At 38.2% G+C, this 17,548-nt stretch overlaps 2 protein-coding genes across 3 annotated transcripts in view; both read right to left on the bottom strand.

The window, feature by feature from the left end:
* The window catches only part of MOXD1 (monooxygenase DBH like 1), a 64,440-nt gene extending 61,184 nt beyond the window's left edge, over positions 1–3,256 (bottom strand). Inside the window, exon 1 of the mRNA XM_088161774.1 lies at positions 3,221–3,256. Coding sequence (XP_088017900.1) covers positions 3,221–3,241 — 21 coding nt within the window. The 5' untranslated portion in view covers positions 3,242–3,256. The remainder of the gene's footprint in view (positions 1–3,220) is intronic.
* A 3,875-nt stretch (positions 3,257–7,131) lies between these two features.
* The window catches only part of STX7 (syntaxin 7), a 31,636-nt gene continuing 21,219 nt past the window's right edge, over positions 7,132–17,548 (bottom strand). For both annotated transcript variants that reach the window (XM_014874252.2, XM_088161772.1), the window contains 7 exons: positions 16,702–16,792; positions 14,931–15,068; positions 14,223–14,275; positions 13,465–13,555; positions 12,747–12,819; positions 11,673–11,755; positions 7,132–8,543 (listed from right to left, as the gene is read on the bottom strand). In XM_014874252.2, coding sequence (XP_014729738.1) covers positions 8,451–8,543; positions 11,673–11,755; positions 12,747–12,819; positions 13,465–13,555; positions 14,223–14,275; positions 14,931–15,068; positions 16,702–16,792 — 622 coding nt within the window. In that variant the 3' untranslated portion in view covers positions 7,132–8,450. The remainder of the gene's footprint in view (positions 8,544–11,672; positions 11,756–12,746; positions 12,820–13,464; positions 13,556–14,222; positions 14,276–14,930; positions 15,069–16,701; positions 16,793–17,548) is intronic.

Here is a 17,548-nt window from a genome sequence, read left to right as displayed (position 1 = left end):
CAAAACCTAATGAGGAAAGACATAGCACTTATCTGAGGAACCTCCTCCCTTCTCCCTTTAGAAACAATTTCTGAAGGTCAGCCCAAATTTGTGTCTCAAAAAAAAAAAAATTTAGCTGCCAGATGAAAATATTCAAGGTGTCCTTAGCATCAAAGAGCTGCAAGTCACACTAACATAAGATTTTACTACCTCTTCCATAGTATTTTGTACACACCTTTCAAATTATATCAGTCTTGAAGAGTCATGTCCTCACATTCCTTTGAGGACTGGAATTGCTGCATACAAGCAGAGAATACAACTTGGGGCGGAGTTCTTGCTAGAAACATCCCAACAGAATGGAACAGGAATATTGGAGATATGATTGTGGTGCAAAGGAATCATGTTGAAAAGCACAAATGAACAAACTTGCATAAAGAACACCTCATATTTGAGCACCTTCCCGGCAGAATGGCAGGGATGAGGTATAAAAGCAATGAAGAACAAAACGTAATTAAAATACAACACCCTCTGACTTTGCTACCTCAAGGATATTATCAAGGCAAAAATATTTATGCCTTCTTGAAATTTTGAATACTATTTAATAAAATACTTCACTTGTTAAGTGTTTAAGTTTCTGAGACTGATATACATTTGTCTCATAACAACTCACACATAACCAAACAGAATTATGGCTGTATAACTCAATTACTTCATATTACTGTGATGCCATTACTTTGGTCTTAATCCTTTTGCAAACTTTCCTAACGCATTCTGCTTCTGCTTCAAGCCCTCCAAATGCAGCCCTCCCAGAAAACAAGAAAATAACTGGCAAGTCAATAAAACTTCAGGGAATTGACCACTTCCCTAGAATCATAGCCAAAATGACTCCACCAAACTACTGAATTCTCAGGAATCAAATGAAACACAACATGCAGAACAGCTCCCGTTTTTCCCCTCCCAAAGCTGTACAGCAACAACAGCAAAGATGGTTTTTCTGGCTGTAGAGAAGGCCAGCTTCAGAAGGCTATTCATAGAAGAGAAATTTCCAAAATTTGAGACATCTGTACAGGGTGACAGCCACCATTTATTGTGCAGAACAATGTTGCACAGTGTTATTCACTACAACCATTACAGTCATCTACAGTTTCTCAGACCTACAGTTGTTACATTTGTTTCTGCCCTTCTCTGTAGCAGAAGCTACAGAAAGATCTTTTTCTGTCTTCCCTACCTCATCCTCTCCTTTCAAATATTTTTCTTACTTTCATTTAGTCTTGTGGTCTTTTTGTAATATTTCTGGGTTTTAAGAACTCTTCTAGTCTATGTGCATGGTTTACAAAATATCCCTTTAGCTTTTTTTTTTTTTTTTTTTTTGTAGGGCTGTGTTTGCAAATGGATGAATCATAAACCTCATAACTTTTTTTTTTTTTTTGAGAAATAATATCTACCTAAAATGCAGAGGACTTGCAGTTTAGCTAGAGTGTTTATAGATATCTTATGTCTGAGGGGAAAGAAACTTGAGGTCAAACTTCTATGCTCCCGGCAACATTCAGAAGTAAATTTAGGAGTAGGGGCAGGAAGAGGAGATGACAGGAGGGTTGACTTGCAAGGAAATGCTTGGCTCACTGGGCACTTGCCTTTCTTCAGATGCAATTCCATCATAAAATTAGAACTGCAGGGGTTAAATAACAAAATAATCCCCACTCCAGTGTCTGCCAGAATAAACAATCTGAATTTTTCTCTTTACTGGGAAGAGCATGCTGAGATCAAGGCTATAACTGGTTGAGTTGTTCATGGAAGTTTCTGAATTGATGATGTCAAATTGCTTCATCACTGAATGCGTTTGACAGTGAGGGAATAAAATGTTTGTTCCCAGCCTAGAACTACTGACTTGTACAGTAATCATGTAGCCAACCTAACTGACCTTATTTGCAGAAGGAAAGTTGTCACAATGGGGTGAACAGAGCTTTAAAGCAGAGCTGTACAGGCTGCCAGGCAGCCTTGGAACAGAGGAAAAGTTGCCAGCACAAAAGGCAAGATCAGGAAAAGTCATGAACAGTTGCTTTTTTAAAAAAATAACTTCCTGTTTGGGTGAATTGACACAATGTTAAGATCTGATTATTACGGTTATTAACGAGATGCCTCAGCCTGCACGAAAGTGCAGGTGCCAAAGTCAATAGTATAGATTTTATTTAACAGTAAATGTCAGGTAGAGACAGAGAAATAGAAGAGAGGAGAGGGTGAGAAATAGATTAGGTAGGAAGATAGCCACCAGCCCCATGGATCCAGTGGCATCCTGTTGCTCATCTTCACCCTGCTCCCAGTGGTGGAAGTCCCAGGAAACAGGGAATTCAAATATTATATGTTCAGGAATACCCAAGCACCTCCTCTGCAGAGAGCAGATGGAAGGCCTCAGGAATGAGTACGAGGGTCTGATGGTTTATGACCCCTTCTAAGACATGATAGCCGCCTCCTTTACAACTGAGCCAAAACTCCCGAGACATCCCAAAATTCTCCTCCTCCCCCTCAGCTGGGGGGAGAGTGTGGCCACTCAGGTGCCAGATTGCCCTTTTCCAGGGATGCCCTGTGGGGTTACAGTAGATGAAGGATAATGGCTCATGGCTCATCTCCCCTAGAGCTTCAAGCTTTGCAGTCCCTGCTTGGGAATTTACAGACTAATTTGTAAACTAACAGACACAATACAAATCAGGGACAAATGGTCTACTTTGCGTCTCTATTAGCAGTTCTCTGATTATTTTAAATAATGATTTGCTGAAGACATCAAAACTATGGCTGATACACAAGAAAGCCTCAACTTGTTTTTGTCATCTTACAAAGACAGTATAAATCTACTTTTTAACAAGCATTTCTGATCCCCCAAACTTCTTCAGCCCAGCTCTCCTTGACAATACCATGGCTAATCCCCAAGACAATAGTTATTCTTTATCTAGTTGAAGAAAAGCTGTTGGAGAACAGCATATTAGACAATGAGACAACAGAAAAGTTCTTGAAGACAAGATACGAAGGACCCAATTGCGGGGTTTCAGTTTCCTCTGCATTGAGAACATCTGTGTCTACGAGAGGGGAGAGAGGAGAGGGGAGAGGGGAGAGAGGAGAGGGGGTGGGTGGGAAGGGAGCAAAAGTAGTGCAAATGGCAGGGAGTATATTTATCTACCCTCTCCCCAGGTTGCTGGCTGATGTTCTCCTTTAAAGGAGAAAAGTTCCTCTCCTTGTCCCTGCTTACCTCTTTTAGATAAAGGTCCATCCAGCCGGCAGGACTTGGGAGCAGTTGAAGCTGTTGCTGAGAAATTCCCTTGGAGCCCTTCCTTCTAAAATGCAAACTTGGCAACTGCAGTGAGCTCCAGCAGCTTTTATGAGTAAAGGTGGGAAGGCAGATTATCTTTTATACTGCCTGGATTATGCAGTGTGCCTACTCCTTCCCATCATTATTACCTCTTCAGACGTCAAACTGTAGTGCCAAAGACCAAACATTTTCTGCATAAACATTAAATAAAGGAAAAACCCAATTACAACTCAGTCCAGAATGAATTTTGAAGGGGAAAGGAAGGGTGGACAGTGCTGCCAGTGATTTCCAATTTTCTTTGTATTTATTTTTACTTTTCACCTTTCACTTTTTAAAAAATACACAAGACATATTTTAAAATGTGACAGTAATAAAAAGAAAAAGCTTCAAATGATTAATTTTCTTGTGATATTGAGCATTTTAATCTAGGTTATTTTTGTCTTAAATCAGAAAAATATATTTTATTAGCAGTAGCAAAGAAATGTTGTGTTCATCTACAGAGATATGACTATTAAAGAGCAGATACTTATACCGAATATTTCTTCTTAGAATATTCTTGCAAATACAAAATCATAGAATAGTTTGGATTGGAAGGACTCTTTAAAAGTCACCTAGTCCAGCCCTCTTGAAAAGTGCAGTGACATCTTCAACTAAATCAGATTACTCAGAGCCCAGTTCAGCCTGGTATTGAATGTTTCCAGGGCTGGGTCATCCACCATTGTTCTGGGCAACCTATTCCAGCATTTTACCACCCTTATTGTAAATAATATCTTCCTTATATCTAATCTAAACCTATCCACTTTCAGTTTAAAACCATTCCCCCTTACACATCCTTGTAAAAAGTCCCTCTCCAGTTCTCTTGGAGTACTTCTTCAAGAACAGAAGGGCCACAATTAAGTCTTCCTGGAATGTTCTCTTCTCTAGGCTGAACAAATTCAGCTCTCTCAGACCTCAAAAAGGAGCTGTCCAGCCATTTTGTGGCCCTCGTCTGTACCTGCACCATACCCACAAGTGTGATGCATTTCCCTACCCTGAGTACCTTTCTGATATTTGAGATAGTGATACTCGAGATAGGAGCAAACCAAGCCACTGCGGCTGTGTTCAAGACTAGACATTCAATACAGCCAACAGGAAAAGCTGAGAATGAGTTGCATTAAAAAGCAAGTTACAGCATCATTTATTGCTTTCTGCCTCTAAAAAATGAAGATTTTGCTACCTTTTCTGGTTATTCCTGGGTTTCTTGTTCATGCAAACATGACTCCCCTTATCACAGAAGGATATAATGTATCAGGATATACAAAGCTAAGTAAATACTTTGTTATCTGCATTCTTAAGCTACAGAAACCTCTATAGCATCAGGGGCACTGTCAGAGAGACCTTTACAAGGACAAAGATTCCTGGGAGTTGATTGCTTTCAGATATTTATTCTTGCAAACCTTATACTGCAATAACACCTAGAATAGCTCTGCAGGTGGGCACCTCATCAGAGGATAATTAATCCTCACTCCACAACAGCTTTGGGTGACAGCTCTGGACTTAATTGCAAACTGAAAGGGAAAGCTGTGTGGTACCCACTGAAGCACCACTTTGCACCACAGGTACCGTAAGAAACAGAAAGTCATCAACTGTTTATATCCAGCAGCAAGGAGATCTCTGCACTCTCCCCTCTCACTGGTGCTCTTGAAATCATCAACGAGATTCAATCAGAATTAAACAAAAGCAAAGCAATTAATCTCTTTCACATGTGATACCCAACAACACTGTGCTTGAAACATCCCAAGCCAGTGGTCAACTACAACAGTATTGGCTCAACTTCACTAACAGATTATGTCATTCTCTCCACCTCCCCACTTTACTCTCCACTCCTTACTCCATCTTTTTTCATGGTTTCAAACTATTGATATCCAAAATCTAGCCCACACCTCTGACACCAAACATATTTGCTGACAATACACACACACAATGTGTGGGTGGGTGACTTAAGAAGGCTCCTCGGTACAGTTAGCTTGGGGGTATTGCATACCCTGCTGAATATCAGAACAATTTAAAAGGGGGGAGGTGCAGAGAAAAAAATAGAAAAAGCTTTAAAAAGCTGTGTGCCCCTGTGATTTTCAACTCTTTGAAAAAGTAAGAAAGAACACAAAAGCACCTCTGGTGTGTGGTTAAGATAACTACAAAGGAACTATTCTTAGCAGATTCCTTCAGTAAAATGAAGGGTGCTTTGATTTCATTTTTTGGCTTTCCTAATCTGACAGATATTGATGGTTAATTCAGAACAGCCAAAATCTTGGTTCTAAAAACATTGACTCATACATGTTACAGCCAGACATTTTATTGGGTTCTTAATAAATATCAAAGCTTCCTTTAAACACTTCGAATTTGCATTTCATACATTTAAGAGTGTATTCATGTAGGGGAGGGAAATGATAGAGAGAAGTTCTTTAAGAGCAGCTTGGAAAGGAGTATTTATGCCCCTCAACATGGACACTCTAAATACAACCCCTCCCAGCACTTTGTTTCTGCCTAATCAAGTTTGGAAACTAACAGCACCAAGATGCTTAATGTGCAATTAGGGCCTTGCAGGCTGGTCTCTCCAACAGGTACAGAAGCTTGTGTGTAAACACTCCAGCACTGACCTCCCCACCAGCCCCTGCCTCACAGACCAGGTGGCAGGAACAGCAGCAGCCAACACACCTTCCAAAACCATCCTGTGACTTCTGAGAGCTGGCCCTTTGTCTCACCCAGTGGTTAAGGGCTCCAGTGTCCCACCTCCACTGGGAGTCAAGGAAGAATTCTTTCATCTGAGAGCATGTGGGGGAGGCACCCCCACACCACAAGCAGGGTTTTATTTCAATAAATCATCAATGAAAGCAGGCAAGGCACCCACAGGGACTCTCAGGAGCACTCTTCTCCCTCAGAGTACCCCAACCACTAACACCAGAAAGCAGCCGAACAGGCACATGACTCTGAAAATAAAGAGACAATTCCATGTGGGAAATAAAGACATTTTATTTCACAAATCAGACACAGAAGAGCAGAGATCGCAGGTTGCAGCAGGGGTTTGGGAAATGCAATGCTGTGCAACCTGCAGAATTTCCAAGTTATTTGGTGCTATTGCCCCAGCCTGACTCTCACCAGCTCCTCATAGTGGAAGCTTTTATGTACTGGCTATCCCACCTTGCAGTCACTACTGGACAAACTCAGTAAAGAGGGTATTCATCCCTTTATAAGGTAAACAATCAGTAACTATACCATCTCTTCCCAGGAACAATATCCTTCAAGGTGGTACACATTTCAGTAGAGAATCCCCCTAGCAGAAAACCAAACAAGAAGACAAATGCAATGTAAAAAGTAACAAGCATAGAGAGAATTTCTAATCTGTTAGGAGTCAGAGCTGAAGTTCTGCTGCCAAAGAGCTCTTTTCGTTCCTCAGCATGTCAGTGGAATCAGTCACTGACAGAGGAAGATATGAGGTACTGCAACAGGCAAGAAGGATCAGGTCATCCTTCTCTGCCTGTTTGCAGTAGTGCAAAGAATTTGTTAAACATTAAAGCCAGGAAATCTCCAATGCCAGTTTTAGACAGTTCACTGGTAAGAAAGCTACCTGGCTAAAATGCTGACTGCTGTTCTAGTTTAGGCTAGTGTAGTCTGAAAACAAAAATCCCAGGGCATTAGCAATACTAGCTGAGAATGCAAGATGCAGGAGCATTTTCATTAACTTTGTGAAGTATAGGAAGAGAGGTTCCCTGGGACCACTTCACCAGGTGAGATAAAATTCTCTGGAGTTGTCTAGATGACAGCTGTGCTTCTGAAGATGGATTCTGAAAAAAAAAGCAACTACTAGAAAAGTGTACTCTTTAAAAGACCTTTATTTTGGTTGTATGGTTACAATTACTTTATGCTTACAGTTAGATTGCTCCCAAATAATATTTCGTAGCTCACCATGTACACAGTGCATTCTCTATCAGTCTGGTATGGAAGAATTTTATAAAATACAGATTAAGAGACTTTTTCATCTGTACACTTTTCAGATTAATTCATCAAGATAAGTAAAAAGGCAAATAGATTAATTGGCAAAAAAGTGTTTTTACATTTTTAATATATTAGTACAAAATGGCACAAAAAAAAAAGGTCATTTTAAAGGCTATAAGCAAACTTTTTTAATGCTTTCAGCCAGTTCAACTGATTTTAACCTAACTTCAAATACCAGTGATGAACTTGGAATTGAACTTGTAATCTTCTTTATTTAAGCTGTGTGAAAGACATCACATACAACTTCAGACCTGTTCATGGAAACTAAATTACAGCAGTTTAAGAACAGTGACATTCATGTGCAGCTAGGAAGTTGTGAATTTCTATTCTTCCCAGCAAGTCTATGAAGTCACAGACTAGAGCACATTTTCATCTAACCAAACCAACTCATGCACATTTCGGATGCAAAGATACCAGATGTGTGCAATAAAACACAGTATTTCTTAATGCAAGGACTGGAACAAAAAACCGCACATAATTACATCATTCAACCTTCCTACCTTTGCAGGAGGCTTCCAGACATAACCATACTTGATACCAGATTTAGAGATAAATGGAACATTTAAAAGATTTCAAGCAAACTGAAGGCTTAATTCACAGGCTTCAGGTATAAAAGAGAGAACACATCAACTTCAGCAACCTACATTTTATTTTTGAGCCACCCATATCAAATGGGTAGGTGAATGTGATGGAAGGGAAAGAGAGAAGAAATATATTTCTAACTTAAAAACAAATTCTGAGATGTGAATTTGTTGCCTCAAGCAATAATCCAGGAGTTTGTTTTGGCAGCAACATTTAGCAATATCCCAAAAGATAATTACTCACCCTGTCAACACAAATTATCGTTACTTTGATTAGCCCCTAAACCTTGAGATGTTTTATGTTCAAGTTAATGGAACAGTTTATGATATTGACTGTTTTTTTTCTGGTAAGACAGCACCCAAATCTGAGAGGAGAGGCAGTTATACTGATGGCAGTACTGAGAACATTATTTCTCAGATTAAAACAAAACAGTCTTATAAAAAAGAGTGTGATGAAGTACAGAACAACTATTTTACTCAGCTTCACAATGAGCAAACCATGACTATGAATTTCCTTTCCTAATTTAAATACAATCAACAAAGCTTTTTCCAGAGACTTATCTTGAAAATAACCAGAAGATGAGTCCAAGAAGCAATGCTCCAACAGCAAGTATAACAATGATTATGCACATCTTCTTTCGGGATCTTTGCTGCCAACAGAGAGAAAACCAAGTTGATTGAAAATTGTACCACATCAGAACATCAGAAAACTATTCAGATGCTTTTAAGGTCCTAACTAAATTCTGTCCTTACATATAAAGATGGTCGAGTAATCTAAAAAAAAAAAAAGCAAAGTTATCTACCTTATTTATGGCTATATTATTCAACAGAATTATTTCAGTGGCATTTTCTGGTACACATAATTAATTAATGAAAGAAAACACAGTAATGTAATGAATGGATGTAATTAGAATTCTGGGGGAAGTAACATGAGCAGAGGTGACAGCATAGAGAGGAAAATGGATAACCAGTTGCACAACAGAGGAGGCAGAAATGGCCTCCTAGAAAAAAAAAAAATACTATTAGTGTATATACAGAAGGGAACAACGGACTGCAATTTTAGACTGCTGTGTATCCATTCACAATTATTTTAAGGGTGTTTTTGCCAATTTTCTTAGGTAGAACTTGCTCTTAAAGAAAACAAACAATAAAAACAAAAAGCAAAAGACAAAAAACAAAGAGACATGACTAGAGACACACTTATATAGATGTCACTACAATAAAGTCTAAATTACGAGCATGTTGAGAACTTCTGCATTTCCCATACAGGTCTGTAACTTGAGATACCAAACCACTCAAGATCAGCAGCAGTCTATCATTCTTTACCTGAAGGGTATGGAATCTGAAGGTTTCCTTCACAGGATAAAAGAAAAGTACCAATGAGTTTCTCAGGCTGTTGCCGATAGCCAAGGAATAACAACATTCAGATCTTGGGATTCTAGGCCATAGCCCCAGAAGTAAAGCCAGTCTGTGCTGTACTTGGCAAAAGTTCTTCTGCCTGGGTGGTTTTGATGTTTTGGGGTTTTTAAAATTTTCCTCTCTGAAGAACAACATCTGTGTCAGTTCTTCATTGAAGCTGTCAATTCTCTGCCCAGTATTACCCAGACCACCAAATTTCGTAACAATTCTCTTCTTCTAGTTTTATTGTCTCATTGCAACTTCTCTCACCATCAGGCTAAGATTTCTTCATTTCATTATTTTACTTGCTAGAACTTAACCAGTTTGCTGGAGTACCTTCCTCCTGTGTCCATTATCTCCTTACAGTCACAATCTCTTCCTTCTGCATCCTGTTGACCACCTCTTACCAGAAATGCATTGAAGTCAAACATTTCCTCTGTAAAACTACTTAAGCAAGGCATGGCAAACTCATTTCAACATGTAATTGATCATAATTTCTACAAGTGCTGAAGCAGCCTGGCTTTGCCCATATTGCTCTGCTGTGAATGTACTTCACAGGACAGATGAGTGGCACAGAGCTCATCCAACCACAAACAGGAACTGCATGGGTATCAACAGCCTTGTGTCTCCCAGCACACCTGGGCCTCTAACACTTCCTTGAGGGGGTTAGGCCAGATATAATAGTTGCTGAAATTTTTCAGCACCTTGGAACATGGATAAGTTTTCAAGCAAAGGAAAGTTCAAATCCAAAGCAAACTACATAGTCCTTTTATCCAAACACAGAGCAACTCTGCAGTATTTGGTGCCTCTTGCAAGACTCACTCAACAGAAGTTTGTCAAGTCTTGATAACCTTCCTTTGAGATGGGAAGATTCCTCCTCAAAATAAATCATGAAGCTTTTCATTTTAAATTTCAACCAGAAAACTTACACCTTACACTAAAATTTTAGGTCGCTATTATTTTTTTTCTCTGAATTTTTGAAGTATCAAAATAAGAGTCCTCAAACGTACTTAGTGTGCCAATTAATCCCACTGAGAATACAGTCCAAGGATGCGCCCTCTCCCACTTCTGAAATCAACAGGCAGTCTTTCAGACATTCTGTCACTCATTTACTGTCCTAGCGACTACTAATACACGTAAGAGGATTTAAAAAAAAAAGTCTAAGGACTAACTCTAACTTAAAGGGGAAGATTATTTCTAGTAATTGCCAAAAATGTTATAAAGAAGTGGCATATAAAGGTATTTTTTTTTCAAAAAAGTCTGACAGTTTGAAATATGTTTTCAGCATCAGAGTAGCAAGTAATGAAAGCTGGATATATATAGCTTCAGGAAGATTTTAGACAGCAAAAATTGGTGCTAACTGGCCACACCTTCAGAAGATTTTCCTGCCTATCTTCCCTACTCCTCCAGTGATTTCCAAAGGCTTGATCTCCCATATATAGGAACTTTACCTTCTTGAATTATAAAAGTAGGAGTCTGTGTAAGGTTTTTCTGTTGGTTTTGGAATTTTTGATTGTTTGTTTTAAGTAAAGGTGTAACTCCAGATGCTCTCATAGAATCTCAGAAGGTTCTTAAACAGTCTGACTGGAAACAGCATCACAGGAAACCCAAAGCTTTCTGAAGTCACTGACTTTCATTTTATATGGACCTAGAAATACCACTGTAGTCTAACATAAACCTTTAAGTCTTCAAGCCTTGAGGAACTTGCTAGGCAAAATCTGAAGTTCATAAGTGTGAGAAATGCTGGCATAGAAAGCTCCCCAGGCCTTATGCATACAGGCTCAGAGATAGAGATGGATATAGTGTTTGACCTATGACCTTGGAGAAGGCATGGAGAATTAGAGCATTGAAGTGAAACAGACATGAAACAAGAAAATAAGTTTGCAGTTTAAGTAGAAATATGTTTTAAGCAAACAGAAATATTTATCATGTAAGCAAAGCAGCATGTTAAGTGAGATAGTAAAATATTTCAAAGTTTAGCAATAGAACCTGTTATAAAGTTAGTTAGAAGTTTAAGATGCATCAATGTAAGTTTATGAAGTGTTATATGATTGATTGAAAAATGACACATTGCAGCAAAGCCATGAAAGACAAAGCAATTAATGATTGGTGTAAGAAGATGTTAGCAAACTTTGTAGAAATACCTGATTGGCTGAAAAACTAATGAGGCATTGCAATTGAGAATTAGATCAGCTTCTGATGTTGTGGCGTTAGATCTAACACCTTTAATGTCTTACCCTTCCATGAGATTTATAAGGTAATAGAGCAATAAACCATGTTTTACAGTGTCTCACAGTAGTCCTGTCTCTCATAAATATCCTGATACATAAGAAAGCCTAAGTCAAGACTACTGCAGGACAGTTTCACACAGCTGGTATTACCTGGTAGTTTGCTGCTCTTGACAGCTGCTGGTTTGCTTGCTGCACATGTACATCTGCATTTTCCACATTGGCTTCTATGCTGTCTTTGTTTTGAAAATAAAGATTTCAAATTTTGGTAAGTTATAATGCAAACAAAGGCACAGAATGCTGAAATATACTTGAGAGCATATATAACAGCTGCCCCAAAATGCTGATGTCTTCATCAGTATTCATCAATGTACCTTGTATTATGAAAGCTTGACCCAACCTACACTTATGCCCGAGTTAATTCCAGAACTGCCCAGGCAATGATTGGCTGAATTCATGTCAGGTAACAGCTCTCCTGTTGTGCATGCAGGGCTAAAACTTAGATACCAACCAGAAATAAATACCAATCAGGGCAGAAATTTTCAGTACTTCTACCTTTTTTTTTTTCCATTTTTAAATTACCTTTTACTTGTACTCTTACTACTGACTACTCTCTGCTCAGATTAAAAGAAGTCCTAGTGTTTATGAAACAGAAGCAACAGACCAAACAATACCCCAAGAGTCATAATTCTAGTTTGGTGTTCTATCATATTGACACAGATTGTATTTTTTCAGTAGAAAAATATGAATCAATTATCGGTCAAGATGGTAAAAAAGCCCTGAAAATATATTCTGGACATAGACAAGAGCATGGCTTAGCAGCTGACACAGAAAATGGATTCTCCAGTCACATTTTGTTAAAACAATAAACCTGTTCGTATGAAAGGCAAAGCATGAATCTTTGCAGAATCTGCACACTTAGATCCATTAACAAATACAGTAAAATGTCCCACAAACTCAAATTTTATGTACAAACAGTCCAAAAAACTACTTTAAAGACATTTTATACACATAAAAAAATTACATGTTTAAAACTAGATTTTAAGCACTCTTTCTTACTATATTCCCAGCCATCTCAGCAAGTCTACGCATTATTAGGTTGTACCTGATTTGCTTTAGCACTGATAGTGTCATTAGAGGAATTCTTCCTGCAAAAGGAAGTTCTACACTGCAGCTCACCAGACAAATTGAATAAAAAATTTCAGGTAATAGTTGAATTGAACTTACCTATCACATCACCTTGTTCATGAATCATCATTCCTAAATCTTTGAAAATTTCATTGATATCCATAATATCAGCCTGCAAAACGAAATCATTAATGTACATCACACATTTTAGCATCTATGTGCATTTCAATATAAATACTGTTCCTTCTCCTCCAGGGTGTGCATCCATGACTTTGTATTACAGGATAAAAAAAAAAAACTTAATGTGCTTATTTTTAAGGTTTTTCTGGTACTTTGAGACTGAGTTTATGAAGTCCTTACTTACAAAAGTTTCAATGAAAGAAAATCTCTGTATTTCCAGAAATGTTAAAAAAAGTCCACTTAAAAATGAACATGCTGGACAATATATTGGGAGGACATGTGAGGAGAGGTATATATATTGTTACATTTATATTCACTCTTTAAAATGGTTCTGTAGTATGACCATATTGGAAAAAAATGTACATAGTTTTTCTTGCCATCATATGAGCACTCTTATTCCATAGCAGAACCACTTAAGTTAAACACAATATATCAAAACATGGCTTTCATACAGTAGCTTTCAAATGTACATTTCACATCTAAACACAACATTTGCAGCTTTGAAGGGTAAACCACACCCACAGACAAACCCAAATTCCTCAAGATTCCTGTCACCAATTAATGCTCATGCTCCTTTAAAATGCTATTTCTTTGGAATATCAAAAGCATATTATGTTGTAAAACCACTTGTACTTACTTCAAGCTGCCTAATGGAAGATTCCCTCTCTTCAATAAGACGGAGGTCATCTTCTGTAATTTCTTCATCTTGCACTTGTGCTTGTGGTTGACTATCAGACAAAAAAACAAAACCAAAACCCATGCAGAATTGAAAAACCACAATGACAAATTATTCAGAAGGATAAAACTACAGTTAAGGACATAACACATTTTACATTATCAGTTAATAATATGTGTGTTTTTACTTTTGTCTGGCCCTGGCTAACAGAAATTATATAACCATCACAGCTTTGGTGCAGCAGAGCTACTGGAGCAGTGCTGCACAGAGCAGGTGGCTGACTAGAAATTCTAGGTATGAATACAAGGTCAAAGTTCCTTCTGAATTATCAACTGCAGAATTTACATCTATCTGAGCAACAAAAAATAATCTGAGACTAAGAAACAGTTCTTGGAGAGTATGGAAGTAATGGGAGTTCTCAGTAAACACTGGGCCCTTATCACAACAGCTTTGCTTTATTGAAATTGGACTCTTCTTCCCTAAGTTTGGGTCCCAGAAAACCCAAATGCAGCTTAGGGGACCTTAAGGACATGGTTGAAGCATCATGAAAAAAGGAGAGACATGATGTGAACTGCTTCTTTTTCTCCCCACGTATGCCATCAAAGTATCTTCTTTATGTTAAAAACAAAACAAAACAAAAAAATCATGGACAGCTTGCTTCCCTGCAGGCTGTTTATCATTCTGAGATAAGTTAAGGTGTATTAAGTAATTAAACCTACCTGTCCCAAGAGACAAGTGTTCCCTCTTTGTAGTTATCTTCTGGAGCCCCACCCTACATGATCAGTGTTTAAAAATATAAATAAAACATTATAGCCCTGAAAATAGCACTGGCAGCATTTTTGTAAGGAGTCAATACTACAGGGTTTCTAGTAAGTCAAACTGAAACATGATTCAACATGTTCTCATCCTGATTTTGCTTTATGCATGCATAAGGCTGAAATACAAGCAAAAGCATTCAGCTCAGTAACTGCCTGCTACAACTTACAAGTACACAACATGCATTTGGCACGGAGTGAAAAGGCAAAAGTGATATACTGACAAGGAAAAGCTCAACATCTGAAGCTACTCAGCACATCTCCACCTTAATACTCCACTGAAATCTGGCAAGTCATTCTTTCCCAAAGGGAAAAATCTGTTGATATCTAAAGGTAGAGCAAAATCCAAATCTAGTAGAAGTTGCTTTTGCAGGATTACAGCATGAACACAGAGGCAGTTCATTCCTTTATGTGACAAAGGCAAGGAAAAAGTAACAGTTGTCCAGAGAGGTTATTACAGCTTAATGCAGCCTTCACTATAAAATCATATACCACATGTTCTGCAGCATTTAGACTCAGCTATAAGCTAAGTAGCACTGTGGAGGCAAATCTGACATGGAACATCACAAACATCAATGCAAAGAACACAGTGGCACATTTTCTGATACTTACAGACACCCTTGAGCTGGCTCTTACTCTGGCTACAAAGTCCTTTTCCTTCTCAGCAGCTTGCCTTTGAAGTCTTTGGAAATTTGTCAGTGCTGTGGTGAACTCTCCCACAAGACGGTCCTTCTGTATTTTTCTTTGACGCTGTAGGAGAAAAAGTTTTACCAAGTCAAATGAGCTCAGGCTTTTTAAGGCTTTACTATTTCCAGTCTGCTAAATACCAAAGCACATATATTTTTCTTTTTCTTCTAAATTGGTGTAAGGGAAGGCTGTCAACAAAACCACTTGCAATTCCATGGACAAGCCTTTCCTTCTGGGATCACATAAGCACACAAACTAAGGCATTTGAAGAGGAAATCAATGTATTTATTTTCATTTGACAGCTGGAAATGAGAAATGAGGAGTGATAAAGCTTCTACCTTACTTATTATCTGCTGACTGTAAAATCTTCTGCTTTGGTGTGAAATATTTTGACACCAGGAATGCTAAAACATACAGAGGTGACTGAACATAGAGGGGAGGAAGGGTGCAGAAAAGAAAGAACAGAGCACTTCATACATATTTTACGTAAATGCTGGAAATACATATTGAACTGAATCTAGAAGTGGGTTCACATACCCACTTAAGTGCTTTAGATCCAGAAATACTTGTTCTAATCTTTCAGGTTTGTTTTTTTAAGGATGTAGTGAAGGGAAGGGGAATATTGGCCACTCAAGAGAGCCTCCACCATATTTTCCTAAATACATGCATACATCAACCCTTACAAATTTCTGAAAGCTTGCAATTTGCCATTCATGAATCTGTTATTTATGCATTTCATTAAGAAATAGATTTGATAAAAGGGTAAAATTAAACAGTAAAATATTTCACTATGAACTTTTCAACTCCAAGATAAGCAAACAGCAAAAAACCAAGAAACTTAAGATACTTCAGCTGAACTAGAGGTTATTTACGAAGACCAAGTTTTAACACTGCTGTTAGAAGTTTACAGCTTGACAGTATGAGCACACATGAATCATGGCCTGCCATTTGAACTGAGTGTTTCAAGACCATTCACTTTGCCAAAGGCTTCTTATTAACTACCAGGCAAGTTGTTTAAGTGACCATAACCCGAATTCATGTTTTTTAGGATCCTGTTGCTCTCCCCTTACTTAAGTGACAGATTTTGCTAGGATAAGAAACTACAGGAGGGCAGACACGAGTGTGCTAACCACACAGCCACTTCACATGTTTCTGACTGAAAGATTTTACACAGACCTCAGAAAAAAGGTTAATTCAGTAAAACAGCTCCTGTCTAGTCTAGTCCTCTTAAGAAAGGAAAAGCCTGTGCTTTTTGACGAGCATAGCACATATGCTGATCCCATGATGCTGAACAGACATACTGTGATAATCAAATTATTCAGACAGTGAGCGAACAGTGTTTTGGCACACAATTCCTTGACCCTGGAGTCAGTCGGAGTGCTGGCAGAATCAGATACAGTATCACTGCAATGGATTACAAAGTGTCCAGCTACCCGAAAAAGAAGAAAGGCACAGCACAGTGCATTGGTTCCCACCACTTCAGTCACACTACTTCATTCCTGACACATAAAAACAACTTCGGGACAAGTCTGGACAGCAACAAAATATTCTTACATTTTAAGTATTCCTGCATTGTGCAAATGTCTTAACTAACTAAACAGTGCTTTGAAAACAGGAATAAAGAACTGAAGTGACTGAAATACTTTACATGAGCCAATATAATAGTCAAACAAGTCATGCTTTTTTGGTTTTATACCTGTTCACTTGTCGCAGGCAAAGATCCAAACTCTTTAATGTATTTGTCAGTTTCTTTGGCAAGTTGGTTGGTGTATTGCTGCTTCTGTTGCCTAAAACCAAATGCAAATTTTCATTAGAGACCATTGAGTTACTTTGCTGAATTTCACTGATTCTCAGAAAAACATCAGTACTAAAAGCTTCTCTGAAGTACACAAAGCCATATTTATTCTGCTCTTCACTGTAAAGGCATGAAATCACAGATTCCAGGCAGGACAGATATTGAAGAAGGTGTTTTCCTTAGTGTGACAGCATAATTAATAATTACTTACTTTTTTCCCCCCTTAGGTTTCTTCTATTTTATTAATGTGCAGCAATACATTTGTAGTCATTATGAACACAAATATACTTCTGATATTATCATACAATCCTTTACCAATATTCACTTTTTTTTTTCTGAAGCAACTCAAATTCTCTACCTGCTTTGGCATCCTCCCCGCCCAGTCTATATAAAAAGATTTTACCTGGAAAGTTATTATCAAGCCATCAGCATCAATATTTAAAATAATCGAATAACTCCTGGAAAGGCCAAATACCGAGACAACTGAGAAACATAAAAACTCAAGCAAGTTTACCATATATACATAAATTATCCCAATAAGGGATAAGGGTCTGAACCATGTACTTAACAACAGTTTCTGCAGTGTTTAGGTGTGAATTTATGCCTAGATCCTATTGGGTTATTGCATAAACTGTGTATGTTGCTCTTCCCCTGTTCCCAGTCTCCAGTAGAATAAGCTTTGTGGATTATGCCTGGCTAACGTTATTGGCCCCAAACTCAGGCTATTATGAAGAAATTTGGCTGCTCA

Source organism: Sturnus vulgaris, chromosome 3 (genome assembly GCF_052056855.1).
Source record: "Sturnus vulgaris isolate bStuVul1 chromosome 3, bStuVul1.hap1, whole genome shotgun sequence".
In the NCBI taxonomy this organism is placed as follows: domain Eukaryota; kingdom Metazoa; phylum Chordata; class Aves; order Passeriformes; family Sturnidae; genus Sturnus; species Sturnus vulgaris.
Note: the sequence above shows the minus strand (reverse complement) of the source record. Positions and strands in the feature narration are given on the sequence as shown.